The sequence below is a fragment of the Macadamia integrifolia genome, chromosome 2 (genome assembly GCF_013358625.1).
Source record: "Macadamia integrifolia cultivar HAES 741 chromosome 2, SCU_Mint_v3, whole genome shotgun sequence".
Taxonomy (NCBI): domain Eukaryota; kingdom Viridiplantae; phylum Streptophyta; class Magnoliopsida; order Proteales; family Proteaceae; genus Macadamia; species Macadamia integrifolia.
The window spans coordinates 10701015-10722323 of NC_056558.1; the positions used below are offsets into that span (position 1 = coordinate 10701015).

The window sequence follows — 21309 nt, forward strand, 5'->3', positions numbered from 1 at the left end:
TCTACACTGGACTGTCTTTTTATCATCCAAACAAATAGGTTTAACTTTCCGAGGTCTTGTGTGGATTTCATCCACGGGTTCAAAACCTGGAATGCTTCCTGTGAGTTTGCTCAAGTTGCCTAGCTACTCATGAATTGACCCGAGGCTGGTCCTTACCAAGTTAGGTCCAAATCAGCCAGAAAGAACTAAGTCTGTAGCCCTGGGGACTGAAAAAGGGGGTTACCCAGTGCACAAGGTTCCAGTTGCTGGGGTGTCTAGGGAGGGACATACTGTACACAGCCTAACCTCCACTTTGCAGAAAGGTTGTTTCCCAACTTGAACCCATGCAACATAATGGTTGCAATGGAGCAACCTTGCCATTGCATCAAGGCTGGCTATAAGGCTGGCTATCTTGATTCTTGACTGCCCCAAGGCTAACCATTTCAAATATTTAGGATAAGGGGCTCTTGCCATTGCATCAAGGCTGGCTATCTTGATTCTTGACTGCCCCAAGGCTAACCATTTCAAATATTTAGGATAAGGGGAGCCAAGCTATCTACTTGCCATTATACATGAAAAGTGTCTAGGAAATATGTTCATGGCCTTGATTCCCACACTTCAATCCATGAATGGTTGCTAACCTACTTTCCAACCAACCGTCTGCAACTTGAAGCTAGCTACCTTCAAAAAAAATAAAAATGAACACCACGGGATGGTTATAAATTAACAGATTACATCATCACTGTTTTTATACACTTGCCAAGAAATGATTCTGTAAAAACAAAAAGAAGTGGAGAGAAGCTTGTAAGAACAGTTTAAACGGTATGTTAACAGTTTCCAGACGAATCACAAATGGTTAACAAGCTTGAAACAAAACCACATGAATTGGATTATGAACACTGGCTTCTCTGCCCGTTGGCAGGATCTTTCAGATCAGAAAGAACAGAAACAATAATCACCACCATCAAAACTGTGCCTGCTCATCCAATGATCTACACATATCCTCCAACCATATTCCTTTTCCCTTCCTTTATTACCTTTTCCAAGGTTGATGGTGAACCAGGCATATACCAACCACCTAGGGGTTGAACAAGAGAATATACACTTTCAGCCATAGGATTACATGCAAGACACCTTGACTGTTCATGGATTTATACTTGCAACCAATGCTTCTAATGGAGATACCAAAAACAAAAGCAAAAGCTTAGATGATACACCACAACTCATTACCTTGTGATAATGCAGCCTTCAATTATTGGGGTTTTCAGATTTATAGTACTTCTATGTGGCATCCCCAGGGGTTGCACGATTCAACTGGGATTGAATGGAATACTGTCTCTGCAGACCTTTAAGCCTTTCTAGCAGCTCTTGGAATGTGGGTCTACACGGTGGATCACTGTTTTGTACAATTGAAAGTCAACACCCATAACAGAACTGTGAATGTAATACATACTTCATACCTAAATCTAAATGCAAAATGAAGAACATGAACACTGCCACTACTGTATTATATTAGTGAATGTAACACATACTTATACTTACATTTTGATTTCTCATTACAGAGACAACATAGATCTGAACATCCAAACTACTGAGTACAGACACAGTGACTACCCAAGGTTTTAAATAACCAGATCTCTGGCACAATGGCCGATCTGTTTTGGGATCAGTTATGCGGAATATTGGCCAGGATCAGGCTGGATCAGCTGATCTGTCACAGGATCCAAGCCCAGATCCGGGATTAGCGGTGTTCAATCCAGTCCCCAAACCCGAGATTTAATTCCTCATAACTACGTATACCTCAAATATGAAAATCATAAAAAATTTCGATACCCTGTAGAGCTGTATCGTGTAGGTCACTCGGGGAAGTCAAACCTCTGCTTCATAGAGAACACTAAAGTCTGGGATGACTGATAAGCATTCATAAACTGAGTTCTGTCCTGGTTTGATTGGAGAAAATACTATAAATAAAATTTTCAGAACACAGGAGCCACACACCTATGCCAGCAGCTCTCAATTATAGATGCCCATTGTGGATCCAGGGCTTTTGGGATCTCTAGCTGTTGATTCATGAACCCAACAGCTCCAATTACCTGCAGAAAAAAATTTAGTAAGAAATGTTAAGAGTTGACAAATTCCATGCTAAAGCATATGATGGTCCAAAAGGATATTTCTTTTCTTTGCTTTCCTCGCAAACAAGTATTCAGATGGGATAGTAAAAAAAGATGCCAACAAAGGTCAAAGTTATGCTGCAAGGATACTACATATGTTACTGTTCAGTTGAATACTATTACGAATACATAATAAGAATACCTGCATTGAGTTGAGATTATCCCAGGGGATCTTCTCAGTGACAAGCTCCCACAATATCACCCCAAAGCTGTACACGTCAGACCTTAAAGATTTCACGTGGAAAAATGAGTTGTCTGTGACTCGAGAAATCTGAGAATGAAATCCCAAACCAAATGAATCAAATACCAGCAACAAAACTACAAAAAGATTTGGACCTACTTCTCATCTGAAGGCTCATTACGAAGAACCTCTGGGGCCATCCATTGTGGCTACAGAAAAATAAATAGTTGGATAAGTACTTCTGATTATAAAGCCCCACTTCAGAATATCTTGACCATGAAAAGGAAAGAAATATGAAAGATGAAGCCAACAGTTCTATCTTATATACCGTTCCTCTTCCAGTCTTGGTTGTCAGGTAAGCTTCACGTTTAAGACGTGAGAGACCAAAGTCACCAACCTAATAGCAAGAGGACAGAAATGTTGATTTATATCTCTTGACTAAATTAAATTTCCCTTTGCCAGGAAAAGAAGAGGGGGGGGGGAATTTAACGATCTTAAAGAGAAGAGAAAGTCCTTAATAGACAACATTATCATGGAAATAAAACATCACCTTCACTGTCCAATTCCTATCAACTAAAAGATTTGACGACTTCAAATCTCGATGGATGATAGGGGGGTTGCAGTGATGGAGATAATTCATGCCCCGTGCCTGTAGAACAGATTAGCCGAGATATCATGCATTATCAAGAGTGTATGACAGAAATTTAAGTGAAAAGAGAAATAAGGCACTTAAATTTTTTTAGTGTTATCGATACCAAGAACAATCAACTAGTACATCTTCATAGCACCATAGAAAGATTTATGGGATAGCAGCAACTAGAATTAATCTTGTATGTGCCACTCTTATATGAAAGAAATCTAATGGACGAGGGGCATGCATTATGTGAGAACATTTGCTGACCTATTTATCATAATCATAAAACTGCAGAAGGCAATTCTAATTTCTAAAAGAAAGAAAAACACAATCGTGTAAACACAACTGATGAGAAGAATGTTTCCTACCATTTCTTGTGTGGCAAGTATTAGAGTCACATGGCAAATGGGACATAATATATCAGGTCCGGTGCAGTCAAGGTTTCAAGCAGCCTACCGTATCTGCCGATACCAACTGATATGTATCATATCTTTTTAAGGTACTGATATGATACATTATCAATACGATATCTAAAATTTTTTGGTATTAGTACATGTATGAAACCTCATCCTTTATATATAATTAATTGAATGCGCTTGCCCATTGTACTATGTTATCCTTTTTATAAATGATATATTTCACATGTTGTTTATTCATACTGCTTTATGCTTCAAAATTGTATTCTGCATATATCCTAGGTATTTCCATCTGTTTCTTGACCATTTCCATACTATCTTTCGAGTATCTTGTGTCTCACCAATGCGATACCATATGACTCTTAAAATCATCTTTCCAATACGACACCCAATACCGATACTTTAAACCTTGGGTGCAGTATGATTTAATCATACTTGTAGAACATTAATATGAGATGAATCAGTAATAATGTAGGAAACAAAGCCAAATAGATACATAAATCCATAAACACATCCCTAGCCTGAGGCACCAAAATGTTCTACCTTGAACATTTTGCAACTTAGAACTGCCGTTTGGAAGCATGCCTAGCACCAAAACAACCTTCTCGATCCATGTGCAAATTTAAGACCAAACAGAGTTTCCATTTGGCAAAATAATGCCTCAAAAAGCAGTTGAAAAGTCAAGGTAAAAGCCGTTAAACAACTAAATTTACAACGGTCTAAAACATGGTGAGCCTCATGATTGAGTTTGATCACAAATTTGACATGCAGCTGATCCAGAGTGCTACCCTATCTCATATTGGGCCAGGCTACCAGTGCTCCAGCCTAGCCACATGAACATTGTACTACCTTTTATCCTATATAAATAAAAAATATGATAGAAGAACTACAGACACAAATGAATACATAAGACATATACAACTACCATAAGATCTCATAAGTCCGGTCATAACATAATAACATGTCATAATATAGGTATTGTTAAAACATGCATACTATTACCCTTTCATCTCAATGAAATCATAATCTCATTTATGCAAACCGTAGATGATAATACTCACAATATCCAATGCCATGTGAACACGCCGTCTCCAGTTCAGTTTAGTTGTGTTCCGTTGAAGCAACCAAAACAAACTTCCACTGCATTAAAATTAAAAAAAGTAAGCCAGAAGTAGGATTTAAAAATATACTGAAAATAAGTATATAGAAGTAATGATAATTTTAGTAGAGTGATGTCACACAAGCATAACATAGGAATCATGAATCAGATTGCTCCCAATCTAAATTTTTGAAGGGAAAGGAAAATGAACCGTGGGAGAAACTCTGTAACAATGCAAAGACGTTGAGGTGAAGTAACTGCACCCATAAAGAGTAGTACATTTGGATGTCGGAGCCTCTTCATAAGTGATACCTTCATTGATAAAAGTTATCTTCAGAACAATTTCTCAAGCCCACAATTTATAATAAGATCAAAACAAAAGAAGACCATATTTATACTTTCACCGAAGCATTTTCAATCAGGGCCACTAAACCTTAGTGGAAATATAGTTCAATATCCTCAAGAACTATTCATTCCCAGACACACCCTTAAACAAGAAAGCAAAACAAACAAATGCAAGCAAGAAACAACAGTGCCCTTAAGATGCCAACATTATGATCTCATCACCTAACAGGGTCATGATGCCTTTTATGAAGAATTTCACATTGCCAAATGGGAAATGATATTCCAACAATCACAACAAAATTGATAGTGTGGCAGAAAAGGAACACATAAACTCATGCTTTCAACAAAATTGATAGTGGGTAAGCTCAAGTATTGTTCGTTCAAACAGAGACGGATGAAGGTAGCAAAAATTAAAAAAATCCATTTGCATCTAAATGGGATGGTTGATACATAGTAACCATGGTATTCAGCAATATTGCAAAGAGAACAACAAATATCAAGATGGTGAAATCAAACTGGCAGAAAAAAAAAAAAAAAAAGCGAGAGAGAGAGAGAGAGAAGAAGAAGACAAGATAATATGAATCTGGGTTTAGTTGGTGTACGTGACCCTACAGGAGAGGGTCCATTTAAAAGTTGGTCATTTATGGGAGCCTAACTCTATGGTAAATGGGGAACCTGAGTAAATATTCCATCCGCCAAGGTAGGGATAATTGAAAAAAAATGGAAGGATCCATGTTGTTCAATATTATATTTTTATATTCAGATTAGTATATTCATCTACAAACCACATGATCTGATGAGAGGCCTGATTGCTCTGGTAGAATATACATTTATGCCTTCTATATTTCATTAATGAAAAAAGGGTGCTCATTTTTAAGAACAAAACATTTTCCACAATCCTAAATAGTTAAGAGAGTAATCAAAGACAGAAAGAACTTTCTTATTGAATGAGATAGTTTCCAAGTGCATCAGACATTCATCTAAAAAGTGTATGGAGGTTTAAACTAGCTTCAGTGGAATAAAAATTGTAAAGAAAATATATGAATGATTTAATGGTGAGTTTAACTATCAAAACAACCTCTTGTCTGAAGGAAAATATTACTTCATCCGAATATTCTTCCTTGGAGAACACCTTGACTGCAACATCCTGAGAAAAAAGGTGGAAAACATTGAATAAACAAAAAGGGGAGATCAGCCATAGTTCTTTTGCATGAAATTTGTCCACTGATTTAGAAAATGATATGATTCAGAGATAAAATTATCCCCAACCCACAAAACCAGCATCATATAAGGCGACAATTCCAAATGCCTTGTGCACATTCCATGCTTGCACATTGGCAAGTCACTTCTTCATAACTAGCACTTCAGCAATGTTCTATACATGTCATGCATTATAAAGTAACATTAAAGATGCCAGATCTATAAGCCAAAACTGGATATCACCTCCTCCAAAATATCTGAGTCCAGGCTAGAGGAGAGAGTATGTTGCTTATATCTTATTAATGAGGTCAAAAAGGGAAAAGAAAGGGGGAAAACATACCGAGCCATACCAGAGTCCATGATATACAGTTCCACAAGAACCTGTGAGAATTAAAAAAATTTTTAAAAAATAAATAAATGTCAAAAGAACATCTATAGCATGGAGAAACATCACAAGATTGCCAAATTAGGAACAAGACTTGTAGATATATTAGGTGGAAAAAAAGAACTATTAAAGTGACAAAATTAAATGGAAATACTTGTATCTGGCTCCCCCCCACCCCCCTTTCCCCAAGAAATTATTCTGTTCGGCAAAGTTTTTTGTAACTCATCAAGCCCTTGAATTCTTTTTCCTTAACCATATTTACTAAGCTAGTGTGGATTGTGAAGTGGGATAAATAAATTCAAGGATTAAAGTATCGGTATCAGTCGCTGTATCGGTCGACCAAAATTAAGATACGTATCGGAGGGTATCGTATCATGTCGGAGATATGCTAAGATACACTAAAGATACGCACATAAATGGATATGAAACACCTTTTTAAACACTTTTACATAAAAAATTGTTAAAAAAATCTATTGATAACATGTAATATGCATAAACACTAAATTGAGGGTATCGCACTAAGAATTCAAGGTTTGTAGTTGTCCTATAAATGTAAAATCCTTGTTCTCAACCTTGATTTCCACTTTAGTCAGAGAGAAATATGGTTGGTAGCAACTTTGGAACAAAAAGCTCTCAAAAATCGTGTTTTCTGAAAAAATACCCATCTTGGCCATTATATGACCATAGCACACTGTATCAGTACATACCGATACGTACTGGTACTCACCGATACGTACTGATACTCATCGATACGTACCGATCGATACATACAAATACTCACCGATACTTATTGACACATACCGAAACGTATATTTCATCTCGATTTTATATTTTTCATAGAGTATCAGTACGTATCGATAGTGTATTGGTGCATATCGGTATATATCGTAGGATATATATCGATACAAAAATATTTTAAAAATTCCATGTATCGTATCGGTGTGTATCGTATCGGTCGGCTAAATTTAAGATACGTATCGGAGGGTATTGTATCGGTATCGGAGATACTTTAAACCATGAGTGGGAAATCTAAAACATGGTTGAAAATGCCAAAATAATTCTAGCCATTGGATTTCAAGAAGAAGGAAACTTCAGAAGAAAGCTTATAAATCTGTTACTAGCTCAAAGCTTATAAATCAGTAACTAGCTCAGTCTGAGTGGAATGTAAAGCTGTAATGGCTTTGCCAAAAGTTAAAGGGTAAGGTCATTTATTGTTCACAAAAAAGTTATTACCTTGCCCAATCAGTTCTCCAATCATCAAGTCCTCCCACAAGATTTCATAATCATTGCAGTCAGCATCCATATCCAATTTATGAACAGCACTACTGCTGGTACTTCCACAGCTACTCACGCTACTTGTGCTGTTAAAATTAAATGCGGAGGACCAGGACCCGGAAGCCTCATTATTTGGCCGGTTGCTTTCACCAACTAGCCTTTCTGGTTTTGCACTTGAATCAGCTTTCTTCGGATGACCCAAGTCATTTTCCTGATCACAATTCACCCAGGGCCAGACAAAACGTGTAGTCCTCACCTCCGGTCCATCCCGCTCATTTCCCTTCCAAGGCCAAGATATCCCCTTTTTACCGATCCATGCTTCTGCCTTTGCAGTTATGATATTCTGGAACCCAGACTTCCCCTCACCCTCCTCACCAGAATCTTTCAAGGATCTTCCAGGGGATTTTTCATCCACGGCAACCTGCGAAAACACACCAAAGGGAGATGGGAGTATGTCTCCTCTAGGTGTGCTAGCTCCACTGGAAGTAGCATCCTCTCTATTGTCAAAGAGAACTGCATCTGATAAACCATGATCGGAATACTGGCTATCTCCACTCCCACTTTCACGCTCCATACTGTTCTCACCAGTCCTAATTCTTGACTTGACTTTGTTGGTCACTTTAGAAGCCTGTTTTGGTAGTTCTAACAATCAAGAGAAGCTACACTAAAAATAATAACATGACAACAGCCATTATCTTGCTCTTGGTACATAAAGCACCTCAGAAGAGAATATTCAAAAGTATTATAGGAAGAAAGGAAAATGTGAGTGGAAAAACTCACTAGATTTGATAATTTTGAGGCAATTGCAACTTGCAGAGGTTGCTGAAAATCTACATTTTGTTTTGTAACTGTAGGACTACTTCTTGACCAAGAAAACCCGGAACCAGCTTCCAAAGGCTTCATCATAGAGGACGGGTGCCGCATTTCTTGAAAGGGCTGTGAATCATTTGACACACAAATAACCCCTACCAAAGTACCATCATCGTCATAGAGTGGAGTGTTAGTAACAGTAGCTAGAAAACGCTCTCCTAATTTATTCTTCAGAGGGAACTGGCCAGTCCAACTCTCCCCCATGGTTATTCGCTGTACTATATTAATGGCTACTTCAGCATCGCAGGCATCCGTAAGGAGCTCAATAGCATCCTGACCTAGGGCTTCTGAAGCAGAATAACCATAAAGATGTTCAGCAGTTTGATTCCTGTCAAGTGGAACATTACCAAATGGTTAAAAGATTAAAATCAAAGAATCTCCATATCCGGCTGACAAGCTAGGCTCAACGGAAAAGGGCTAGATTGAGAAGTGAAAACATCAGCCTACGGATTTTAACAGAATACCTTAAATATGGAAGGTGTCTTTCTATTGATTTACTTGCAGAAGATAATCAAATTCAATCCAGAGACACTTGTTAATCTAAATTCCACTATGACAATTACAAAAACCACCAACAACCCAGAAAACGAGACCCCCATATCACAGAAAACACAGGCATGCAGAGAGTAAGAGAGGAAATTAAAACTAAGCCCACCATTTCAACCATAGCTTTCAGAGATGGTTGCATACTCGCATATGAGCAGAGCAAGAAAAGGGTAATGGAAGGTGTAACAAAAGACTGGAATTAGGAAAGAAGAAAGCTTACCAGTAAATTATACGGCCATTGAGGTCAAATATATGAACGGACTGACCCAGAGAATGCAAAATATTGAGGTACTGCTTATTGGTTAAGTTAACGGCTGCAGGACCAGCAGGTCTGGGACTGGAAGCATCACGGCTGCTGCTCTCCCTTTGCAACGGAGACGAATGTCTGAAAGAAAGTGACCTCTTCCTGAATGAGGAGGCGGGTCCATCCAACCCACCACCACCTTTCCTCCTCAAAGCGCTCATTCTCGATCTCTCCGGCGATACCGAATGTGAGCGCTGATGCCGGTGTACCGATTTGCCATCAGTGCCGGTGCCACCACTGCTGAGCAACAGCTTCGACATCTCTTGTTTGAGGTGGGCATGGCCGGCTTCGAGCTCTTGGATCTTCTTCAGCAGCTCCTCAGCTGGTGGGGTGTCCATTAGGTAAAGTCAACAGTACCCAATAGAATTTCTTATCACTTCTAGCGAGAAATTACTGAGAAAAAGATATGATGGTAACCCAGATGCTAAAGAGATTCATCAATTGCCAAATGGGTTCCCTTCCTTTTTTTCTCGACTCTCTATCCCCCTCTGCCTCTGGTGATGTTTTTGGTCGATGAAATGGAATTGGTTCTGATTGAGATACCATAAAATGTCTATTTTTATCTTTTGCTTTCCTTTCTTCTTAATGCTTTGGCTTTCTTCTTCTTGTACTTTATAGGGTCTCCGCCCCCCCCCCCCTCCTGTTGGAGAGGATTGATCCTGGTTTTATTTTCTTATTCTCACTCTATACTCTCTCTCTCTCTCTCTCTCTCTCTCTCTCTCTCTCATGATCTGCTCAACATGTAACTTTCAGAAGTCATTTATAATTGAGGGCACTTGCTTGTCTTGATTCCACCCACAGATTGCTACTCATCTCTCTCCTCTCTCTCTCTCTCTCCTTTTCACTTTATTATATAGGAGGGGACCCAGGAGGTGTGGTAAACTAAAATGGTTGGTCTGGATTTAACGAATTCACCAGCTCTACTGCTCTTCACGTCGAAACTCACATTGGAATTACTGTATTGTCCAAGAGAGAATGTGGACTGAATGGAGAAGCCATTGGCCATCGTTAGCCTCTTTTGGTCCTTTACAGCAATTCATAGCCACTCTGTCTTCAGATTTTCCGGTGACAAGAAATGACCCAAAGCCAAAGTTCGACTCCTCTAAATCATTTTCTAAATAAAATTCTCTTCTTATCCATTCGTCCTCTGTCCAGTATCAGTACTCTGTCCACTCTGAAAGGTCTTCAACAGTCAAATTTTGCTACCAAAAAAAGAAAAAAGGTCTCAAGTTGTTAACATATTCCATTTTAAGAATTGAAGCTGAGGAACTTTAATGCATTTTAACTGATAAAAGACTAAAGATGGGTATTTTTTTAGATGGTTTTCCTCTTCTAACTTTTTGGATTTAGGTAGACTTATCCTCATCTTTGCTTTTGTCAATATTCTTAGACACAATTTTCTTATTCTAATTTCTTAAAAAAATTTGTGTCAGAAACTAAGAAAGATGATTTTTTTTTTTAAATAAAAAACATCGAATTTTATTGCAAGAAAAAGTAATGATATTTGTAAGAAATTTTCGAAAGTTGAAAAGAATATACTCTGAGTCCCAAATTTGAAGAGACTCACAAAAAACACTTCCTTATATATATATATATATATATATATATTTTTTTTTTTTTATTTCTAAAATAAATTAAAAAAATAAAAACAAAAATGAAGGAGAGAAGGTTCACCTTGACTCAAAAGAATCTAGAGAATGATGGTATCATCCACAAAAGTTAGAATAAGAGAGTAGCACACGCCACACTAATGATATTGTAGAAAATGATAGAATCATTCACATGAGGGTCCACATGAGTTAGAATAATAGAGAGTATCAACGTGGGTTCCACATCTCATTATATGAGGATGCATGTTGGAATATGCACTTTGACATTAAGTGTTTCTTTTTTCTAAATTAAATTGAAAATTTCTATCACTCCTCTATACTTACCTAATAATATAAACTTGCTCCAACATCTTAATAATTGTCACAGATAAAGAATTCATTCTAATCCCTCCAATAGAAGCCCGTTGAGCATGGAGGGAGAAGATAAAACAAGAGAACCCATATGAACACATCGATTCATTGTTCAATCTTAAGATCATAGGTAAAGGAGAATGGAATCCCACAGATGATAAATAATGAATAACCTCGGAGTTTCTAGATGCTGGCATACACAATATCAAAGTGTTGCTGTGGATCATGGCACACCTAGTGAAGGATGTCCGTACTGTTGACCTGTTTATTTGTTGGAGTGAGGTCTGTGGAAGGGGATCAAGGGTAATTTAAAAATTTTGAATTAACAAGGGAAAAAAGAGAGGTAGAAACACCCCCCCCCCTTTTTTAAGGGGAGCCTAACTTCAAATAAGGAGTTTGAGCAAATATTGGGTAAAATATAAGGGAGTGCCAAAGTAATAGAAATTAACCCAAAAAAAGAATGAATGAATGAAAAAAAAAATGACAAAAACATAGATTTTAGACAAACAAGAGCCAAGCAAAAATGTGGCATTTTATTATGTTGATTAATTATTGGGAGAGGGATCTACATGTTGCCCACTTATATTCACATTTCACACGCTTAATCAGTAGCAGGAAACGGAAAAGGAGTACACCATGGTCACATTCCAGCCTTTTTCCATTAATTATTACATGGGAAAAGGTTCTTTGAACCCCTAGGTGAGGATACACTAGCGCATGAAAATCCTCTACGAGGAGATAGTGAACGACAGTGAGCATTCAATGGTTGAGGTGCATGCCTAGACCCCCTCAGCCCTTGGATCCTCACTACTGCTCACCACAAAGGATTTGAGTTCTACACTAGCTCTCTCTCTCTCTCTCTCTCTCTCTCTCTCTCTCTCTCTCTCTCTCTCTCTCTCTCATGAAATGGCCTCAGTAGCACATTGCACCATCAGCTATTAGATTTTGACAGGTGACTACAAAAGAAAGAAGGAAACATACCCACCCGATTGGTGGCTTAGAGTTTGGACTTTCGGATCATTGTGGACCTGTTATTTTAATGGTTATGGTCTCCAGATCTCAACTCTGTTCACTGTTCTGAACTTCTGGTGATTCGGTGAAGTTGTTTGTAGAGAAAGTAGAGAATCTAGAGATTAAAGAAGAGCCACTTGCACCTTTAAGTGGCCAGGTTCTTGTCTCTACTCCACAGGGTTATTTGGTTCCTGTAAATCCGATTTCCATAATATGTTAAAAAGAGAAGCGAAGATCATTGAAGCACTTCTTTTATTACAGAGAAAGATGATAAATCCAACCACAGGCAGTCAAGCCGCAAAACATTAATACATAACATACTAAAAAAAAAATTCTCAGAGATCAGATGTTCAGATGATTCAAATGTTGCATAGATATTGATAAGACAAGAGTACAGTAGGTTTTATACACAATAAGCTACAACAAGGCATTAGAGGGAAGGATCCTTGAAGCTGTGGAAATTGCAGTACATCTTGTTGAACCTAAGAAACTTCATTATACAAGTAGGATCCAATATTATTAAGCCTCTGCACAGCCACCACAAAAATATTATTGCATCTCATTTGGGCCTTCCAGCTGAAAGACATACTGGCACAACCTTGTCAGTGTTATTCAAGAGTCAGACAAGAAGTAAGAAGTGCTTGTACAACAGTAGAATTCAATTTCTCCACCAACCTCAACTCAACTCGACTCAACTCAGCCTTATCCCAAGTTCCCGACTAAATGGGGTCCACTCCCCCAGCCCATCCTCAGACCAGTAAAAGTAAATTAAAATTTCCTACATAAGAAGGATGTAACTCATTTTGGGCATGTTTACTACATATTATCAGCTAAGGGAAGCTTGTACTCAGAGACCTTGTCAGCAGGGGTCAAGCAACCTATTCATGGAAACTGCAGAAACATGAAATCAATTTCAGGCTACAAGAGAAATTCTCTCGAGTCCAGTGAGTTAGAATGTGAAGAGACTAGTGTGCCTTCTTGGAACCGCTCCTGGGCATGGGAAGTTCAAGGATTATAAGGAAGTAACATCTTTCAGACTCCCTGATATATTGGACTTTACCATTCATTAGCTTTAGAATCTTCCTGCACATACTCAAGGCCAAGCCTTCATGGGTTACCCACTGGCTGATATGGAACATATCTTGGACAAGTTGTGGAGGAAGACCTTCCCCTGGGCACACAATCCTATACCAAAGAAGCAGCACATGATTAGGAAACAGACTTGAACCTTGAAAGGGTTTAGCAAATTGATGACTACATTTGCATTAAAATTGCTAACAATAAGAAAGGACACTTGTGAACATCACGAATGGTTAATACGGACACCTGTGAACATTACGAATGGTCATTCTTTTATTATTTACTATAGTATTTCATTATAAAGACCTAGAAGGAATAATAAATAGACAACAAAAAACAGATTCATTGTGCTCTATTAGCCTATAGTAACAGAACCACATTACTCTGCAGAATATCAAACCATCATGGTTAGTAAATGAAGTTTATGCCCTTCAATTATTACCCCAGTTAATGGAATCCATATTTCACTTGGCATTGCCTCCATTTGAAATAACTAAACATGGTCCAGACGCAAGGCGGCACCAAAAAGGCGACCAAGGCATCCAAGGCGATGCCTTGAGAACTATGAGAGGGACAACATTTTGTTCTCACGGTTATATGAAGAAATAAATCTAGTAAACTACAATACACAAAGAAAATGTTTATACCAGTCAAGACTAAGAACAAATTGGTACAAATTTCAAGCCCATTCAAACAGGTCAATAGCACAGTGAAGACCTCCCAAGAAGCCCAGACATAAACCAGACAAAACCAAATTTAAAACAGCTAGTAAAGTATTAACACTAATCTCAGAGTTAATACAGGAAGAACAGATAAGAAAGGAATGTGAATTTAAGCTAATTCATCTTTGTCTAATTAGCGTAATCTACCGAGAATTTGTCACAGTTTCAAAAAATTAAACAAAGGAAAAAAAAATCAAGTGTTATATGAGAATGAAATAGAGCATGAAATTGAATAATAGCTAACTGACCTGAACTCAAGATGCACAAGCTCAATTCCATCTGAGATCAGCCTCAAACTAGGATGAACTTGAATTTCTACCCAACCTCCTGGATATGGCGCACACTGCACCATATTCAACAAGAAATCACCCAAGACTTGTTGAATTCTTATTTGATCACCATAAACAGCCAGTGCTTTGATTTCCTCTGGAATGTCCCGGAACAATTGTATACATCTCTCTCTCAGCAGGATCATTACTTGGCTAACAACAGCATCTATAACACTCCCAACTAAAAATTCAGCCTTGTCAAGCTCCAAGGAACTGTTTCCAGAAGGAGGGGGAAATCTCAGTTCTTGCTCTGCCAGGTAGCAACAATATATGTATTTGTGCATACTTGAATACAGTGTTTCTATCGGCAATGGACTTGAAAACTATAAGAATCTTTTCAAGCCTAAAGAAAGTATAAATTTGTAATGGCACGCCCAAATAGACAAAAAACAAAGGATTCTGAACCGACACCCATCATATGGCATTGAGTGGACAAAAAGAACCACTCAAAACAAAAAACCTGATATTTTATTTATCACTAATATCAATATACAAGCTACACAAATTAATGACATGCATGGCAATGGGCCATCAGTAAAAAGATGCATTGTTACCAAGTAGATTTGGTCACATTCCAAAGATATAAACCTTAAGAGGCCCCAACTTCATTTTTATACCAGCCATTCAGATTCAGCAGAGAATCACAAACAGTTAATGCCATTAAGAATTAGGAGAAACTCAGAATCAACACCAGATGCATATAACATTTTCAAAAGCAAAGGTATGAACCAATGTCTTAAGACCACCAGAAGTGTAATACAAAGGCCACAAGGATGTGAGGCTTAGCCTTGTGGTCCCTGCACAATGCATTTAAAAATAATAATAATGAGAACAACAACAAATACTAATTTTATTTACTAATAATAGAAGCATAATGCCATTGACTTTAGAAAAGTGACACTGTATAAATTATATTAATAAATAAATATCACAACTGTAATTCTATTTTTGAGTTTCAGACTAAGTAGGAGTATATGACACACCCATCCAAAGTTCTTTTCTTGTTCTGCTTGCTTGTTGCTAGTTTGAAGTTATAATCAAGTTCCTTTGAAGGTATGATGCTTCATGTGCCACGATTGACTACTAGAATGCTTTCAGCTCAAATCTAATAAGCAATTCTAATATTCTTTCCTTCATTTTGTTCTTCATTATTTTCATGTCTGGTTCTACCAAAAAAAACTATATATCTCAGACACCTGACCTTCTCCTTGTAATCTTAGTTGGCTATTCCCTCCATCCCATTATTCTGCAATCCAAGAACTTAATCCTCTTAAGGTTCTCTGTCCATTGTAAAGGCTGGCACCGGTTTGTGAATTGAAGCAGGATTCAGCGACTTCTTTCTTTTCAGAGATACCACATAGAGTGGCAATAACCCCAGAAAGGATGAAAGGTGATTATTGTGAATTTTATGCACCAAAAAGATAGCTGCTATTAAACCATAGCTGACTCAGAGATTGATATCCATAAACTGAATAAGTTACAGTATGAAGCACACTTCATCATAAAATGAACTCACAACCAAAACAAATAAACTTACGAGGAAACTCACCAATCTTCAATGCTTTCCAGATCAACATTCGTAATTATTTTCAGCATCTGCTTCTCACATGCAGCACTTGTCTCCAAAAACTGCTTCTGATTCTCTGTTAAGTCTGTAGCATCCAACAGTGAATTAGTAAACCGTATCCCACTTAGTGGATTTTTTATTTCCTGGCAGATGTAGGCCAACTCTTTCATCCTTGAAAAGCATTTCTTCTCTTGATGCCTCTGCACTTCCAGAGCCAGCAGCAGTTCTGGGGTTGCAATCTGCAAGAAACAGAACGCACCAATAATCCGGCCCTCCATATTAACCCTCTTATTTGCTGTCAAGAGGACCTGCACATATTTCCCATGCTGGTCAAAGAAGGCAAATGGAAACTTGTCTGTATCTTGCCCAGCAATTGCATTGTGCAGCACAATCATAAATTGAGTCATAGCATCCAGGCCCTTAAGCCGGCAGTGATTTCCAAAAACCTCCCCCACCAACATCTTCCCAATGATGTCCCCTCTTCCCCACCCAGTGAGCTTTTCCATGGCTGTGTTCCACTCTGAGCAACAGGTATTCTCATCTGATGCAAATATAGGTGGTATTAGAGGATTAGGGCTTTGTACAATAGCCTTGTAATCACCTTGTATAAGAATGAACTTGTCCATCACTACTTTCTGACCAGTGACATCCTGACCAATAAAGCAAACCCCAACAATGTTACCCATGTAATCCTTGCTAGAGCAGGCATTGACAACTACAAAGACAGCCTTTTTAAGCTGTTGCAAGCCAAATGTCCTGAGCTTTATTTCTACATTTTTATCTTCTTTACCTGCACAAATCTGAATCATGAAATGGAAACTCCACACAGCAGATGGACTTTAGGTTAAGAATAAGGTCCTTCATTGGCTTATCATTAAATGGAACAACTGAAAATAACCATTATTGTTAAGAAATCATTATAATAAAAAATCCAACCATAAAAGAAAGAGAGAACTTAATATTGGTGAAACAAGCACGCGTCATTAATTAAAAAAGAAAAAGATATATGAAGGTATAATGAGCCACTGAAAAAAGACGGCATGCATTGGGCATTTTCAGGATAGTATACCATGAAATCAGCTGACAAGAAGGAGAAGGCAAAGAAGTTACAAGGAGGAAAGGAAGGAAGAAACATATACTAAAATTCTAAGCAAATGTACATTATATATATTTACATATATATATATATATATATATATAGGGACAAAATGAGAAAGCATCGGAGATACCAGAAGTTATCCAGTTCTCCTGGTTCAGTAATGATACTTATCATGCCCTCGGTTAAATAAACTAAATTATAAAAGAAGTTCAACAAAACAACATTATTTGGCTAATGATCACCATCAACATTGATAATTCATCAAATCCACATGTAGTTGCCAAAACAAAAATATTTTCTGGTCAAAGATCTAGAACTACGGGCACCAACAATTATGTACTCGAGGATTTACCTCTTAAAGCACGAAATAGCAGCTTGTCGGCAACCTCTGCAGATTCCTTATGAACAAGGTCCTGAACCAGTGACTTCCCCATGGCTTCCTTGACTGAAAGACCTGTAAGCTCTGCAACCTTTGCATTCCAACCATTTATACAGCCATGGGAATCCACCGCAAAAATAGGAGCAGTTGCAGTCTCTATCAGCCTAACCATCTCTCTAGCAACTGAGCTAAGCTCATCCACCCCTTGCAATTCCAAATCCCCAAACTGGTCGTTGACCACAGCCTTAGAATTGCTCCCCTCAGCATCTCTAAACGAGTCTCGCAGCATAATCTGTAACGAGTGAATTGCATCCAGCTCAGCATTCTCCCATGGCAAACTATGGCTCTTGACCACTTCTAAGAACGCCTTAAATGAAGAGCGTGGGTGCATCCTCTGCCCATCATCCTTGTCCTTCGGGTGATGCTTTGCGCCGCCCCACTTGATTTCTTTGGCAGTATGAGACCGGAACCAGAACAAGAAATCTTTAGAAGTGACATAAGCTACAGTCATTCCACAAACTGCATCACCAAGGGATGCTGCTCCAGCATATCCAGCATCAGCTAAGCTGTCTGTGCTCAAACCTGTTGAGTCCCCATGATGAGCCAACAACCACTCAATGATGTCCTTTATCTGCACTTCAGTAGGAGTGACACCAAGCGGGTAATACTTCCCTTGGTAGTAGAGTGCAGCCCCATCGCACTTGACAAGATCCATGATGCTGGGGCTCTGGGTGACAATCCCAGTGAGGGAATTTCGGAGAAGCATGTCACACAGAAGAGATTGGGTCCGTAAAACATGTTTCTCCGCCAATTGAGATGCTAACTGCAATTCCATGTTCAATTGAAGCCCAACAGCCTGCATGAGGAATTCACAGGCATAACGGAGGGGGAATGGGATGCATCGAGCGGAAGTGTGGTGACACATAACAAGGCCCCAAAGTCTCGTAGAGTTTCCAGAAGTACCCTCATCATCATTCCCATTGATAATTACTGCCAGAGCTAATGAGGCAATTGAGCCCATGTTGGCCATATACTGGGCGTGGCACCCGTGAGCGGCCCGAAGCGTTGAACCAACTAAGCACAGAGGCTGCATAAGCTCTTCATCCTGAATAACCCCGACAGGAGTGGCGTGGCAGTCCGCGATCATCCTGACCCGGTTCTGCTTGAACAAGAACCTCGAGGCCTGGGGTATATCAATAGCAGGGTAGTGTAACCCGATATAAGGCTCCAAATCCGGTCGCTTGCTCTCAGCCACAACCTCTCCATGCTCATCCTCATGGAACTTATACACCATAACACGGTCATAACCGGTGAGCTCCCTCACATGTTCAACAACAGCATCACAGAGAAGCTTGATATCCCCACCGGGGAGTGACTGCAAACGAGAGAAGGCTCGGACGGCGAGCTTTTGCGACTGCACAGCACCAGCAATCGACAGAGCTGGATCCCCAGTTCTCGCAGGCTCCAAGTCGATTACAACCCCCACATCAATTCTATGTAATATGGCGTAAAAGGGTTTACCGGAACTTTTGGAATGGATCCAGAGAGGGTTTAATAACGTGATTTCCCGAGCACCGAAAGCCTTCTCAAGAAGATGATAGCTGGATGGTGCAAAAATCGTCCGGACATCAGTACCAACCGTAAGGGTCTGAGTTTCCTCGAGAATGGGGACTGACTGGGGATTAAGTTCGAGCATTTCGATGACGTTTTCGCTGTAAGCAATAACCCGAAAGGTAGACTCGTCGACGGCGATCATACAGCCAAAGGATTGTAAATAACCACCCCTCTGAATTTTCGACAAGTACGTAGAGATTTGCTGTTCAGGAACAGATTGGGTAGAGGTTTTAATGGATTGGGAATAGTCGAAGGACTTACCGGACTCGCCGGACTGTTCGAAGATGGCATGGAGGCGGGCGTCTACAGTGAACTGAGCAATGGCTTTGCTCTTGGAGTCTCCTCGGTGGGATTTGACGCTGCTTCCCCCTAAGGGATGGGTTTCGTGAGCATTAGTTGCTCTGCTACCTGAAGCCATTTTGAGTTTTTCTCTTTGAGGGTTCTCTCCTCTGTAGACTATATAGCTTTTACATTCTTTTTGTGGCTGAGGTGGATGACGATCTCCAATGGGTCTCAATTCTCGAGCTTCTTTCTGTCTCGTCGAAATCGATAATCCATATGGATAAGATTTGATGATAAAATAATGGGATTTTCTTCTTTTCAAAACCCTTATGCTTCGATTCGATAGAGTTGCAGCAAAGGGTTGCCGTTGTTGGGTTCTGAATTCTTCCTTTTCCCTTCTTTGTTGGGAAGAAATGGCCTTGAGAGATTTCTGATGAGTTGGGGAAGAAAGCAAATACCCAATTTCAGTTCAATTACCTCTCAGGTTTAGTTTTTTTTTTTTTTTTTTTTTTTGAATATTTTTCCTTCGTTTATTGTGCTCTTGAGCTTCTTCCAGGTTGGAGTTGCTGCAACTCAGGCTCACAGTTTTTTTTTTTTTTTTTTTTCTCTCTCTCTCTCTCTTTTTCTATCTAATTTTTCTGTCCTCTGCTCAAACTTCATGTATATGTTCTATATTTCTATTGGTTGCAAGAGAAATAAAGGTAAAAAAAAAAATCTTAAATAATTTTTTAAATCATTAACATGAATGTATAAATATATTTCATATCATTTCAAAATTTATTATTAAAAATATATCTTTAGGATGTCAATCTTGTCAAATTTGATCCAATTATTAATTGGATAATTCTTCATCAGTATCAATCCAATCAAATCCTCATTAATCAGTTACCCCCAACACCCCCCACCCCCAAAAACAAAAAAAATCATCATTAATAATCACTGCCCCTCTACCTAGTGGAATATAATATACTTGAAGTAAATTAAACTTTTTTTATTAAAAACAATCAATACCATAAAAGTAAAAAACAGTACCAATTTTGATAATGTATGTTAAGGTGAAAGAATAACATATTATTTGCAGTAGTTTTCTCTAGAAAAAATTATTTAATTTAAAACTTAAGAAAAATTTTAGAGGATGATTATCAGAGCGAGAAGGGAATCATTTGTGTCATGCAAAAGGATGATGTGGTGATTTTGAAATGGTATGGATTGGTTATATATCAAATTCCAAACTCACATTCCATTATATACTCTCTCATGTCAATGATTTTTCTATTCAATTATCTTTCAAAGGTCCACATTGTCCCAAGACTTTCAAAGATTTATTTTGTATCATCAGATGTATTTAGACTGAAACTTGACATAAGAATAGAGGATGCATTGTTGAAAGATTTTTAGCCTCACCCAAACTCGTACATTACCACAAAAACTATAGTGCATGACACGCACACAGGATCATGCTCCCTAGAAGGTATGTATGTGTATGAGAGAGAGAGAGAGAGAGAGAGAGAGAGAGAGAGAGAGGACTCGATGAACAGAACAGGTCATGTACCACACATTCCAAAGTTTGACAATTAGACTGATCAGCCTAGAGCTAGGCATATTGACAATCTAATTCAAGGCAACCTGGAATGGATCAAAACTAGACGAAGGATGAAAATGGTTAAGGTTTTCTTAGACTCAACCAAAGACCTTTATATACCTGGTTTCGCAAACATTTACAACCACATGGCTAATCAAATGAGGCTGACATTAGTTCCATTGCTCAGATCTAAAGTTCAAGCTCAAACAAAGAGACTGTCAAGCAGCGAAAAAATCAGGACTATATACGGAAAGAATTCACAAATTGTCCGGAGGGTG

At 38.6% G+C, this 21309-nt stretch overlaps 2 protein-coding genes across 4 annotated transcripts; both read right to left on the minus strand.

Moving 5' to 3' along the window:
• Positions 1-672: 672 nt before the first annotated feature.
• On the minus strand, positions 673-10102 carry LOC122072253. The gene is made up of 14 exons (XM_042636839.1): positions 9322-10102; positions 8466-8883; positions 7644-8313; positions 6366-6406; positions 5904-5972; positions 4692-4792; positions 4443-4521; positions 2882-2980; positions 2660-2728; positions 2491-2540; positions 2293-2374; positions 1978-2072; positions 1210-1375; positions 673-1057 (listed from the first exon to the last, which is right to left on the minus strand). Exons 1-13 carry the CDS (start codon positions 9741-9743, stop codon positions 1261-1263), a joined length of 2310 nt encoding a protein of 769 aa, XP_042492773.1. The 5' UTR covers positions 9744-10102; the 3' UTR covers positions 673-1057; positions 1210-1260.
• A 2510-nt stretch (positions 10103-12612) lies between these two features.
• On the minus strand, positions 12613-20062 carry LOC122067127 (phytochrome B-like). 3 transcript variants are annotated; one of them, XM_042630983.1, is made up of 5 exons: positions 19429-20059; positions 17527-19339; positions 16058-16865; positions 14428-14721; positions 12613-13562 (listed from the first exon to the last, which is right to left on the minus strand). In XM_042630983.1, the coding sequence occupies exons 1-5, from the start codon at positions 19456-19458 to the stop codon at positions 13343-13345; spliced, it is 3165 nt and encodes a 1054-aa protein (XP_042486917.1). In that variant the 5' UTR covers positions 19459-20059; the 3' UTR covers positions 12613-13342. The 3 variants fall into 3 exon arrangements, with proteins under 3 accessions (XP_042486917.1, XP_042486911.1, XP_042486923.1); XM_042630977.1 differs by having other exon boundaries at positions 17527-20059; XM_042630989.1 differs by lacking the exons at positions 12613-13562; positions 14428-14721 and adding an exon at positions 14958-15305 and having other exon boundaries at positions 17527-20062.
• Positions 20063-21309: the final 1247 nt, after the last annotated feature.

What these genes read in the sequence shown, in the direction of transcription:
- LOC122072253 (XM_042636839.1), bottom strand. Translation starts at nt 9,743, where the DNA reads ATGGACACCCCACCAGCTGAGGAGCTGCTGAAGAAGATCCAAGAGCTC. An exon ending in CCTCAAAATTATCAAATCTA is followed by an intron (nt 8,314 to 8,465) that starts GTGAGTTTTTCC and finishes CTACCAAAACAG; the next exon opens with GCTTCTAAAGTGACCAACAA. An exon ending in AATGAGCCTTCAGATGAGAA is followed by an intron (nt 2,375 to 2,490) that starts GTAGGTCCAAAT and finishes GAAATCTTTAAG; the next exon opens with GTCTGACGTGTACAGCTTTG.
- LOC122067127 (XM_042630977.1), bottom strand. Translation starts at nt 19,585, where the DNA reads ATGGCTTCAGGTAGCAGAGCAACTAATGCTCACGAAACCCATCCCTTA. An exon ending in CTGGAAAGCATTGAAGATTG is followed by an intron (nt 14,722 to 16,057) that starts GTGAGTTTCCTC and finishes TTCTGGAAACAG; the next exon opens with TTCCTTGGAGCTTGACAAGG. An exon ending in CTTGTGCATCTTGAGTTCAG is followed by an intron (nt 13,563 to 14,427) that starts GTCAGTTAGCTA and finishes TCTTTGGTATAG; the next exon opens with GATTGTGTGCCCAGGGGAAG.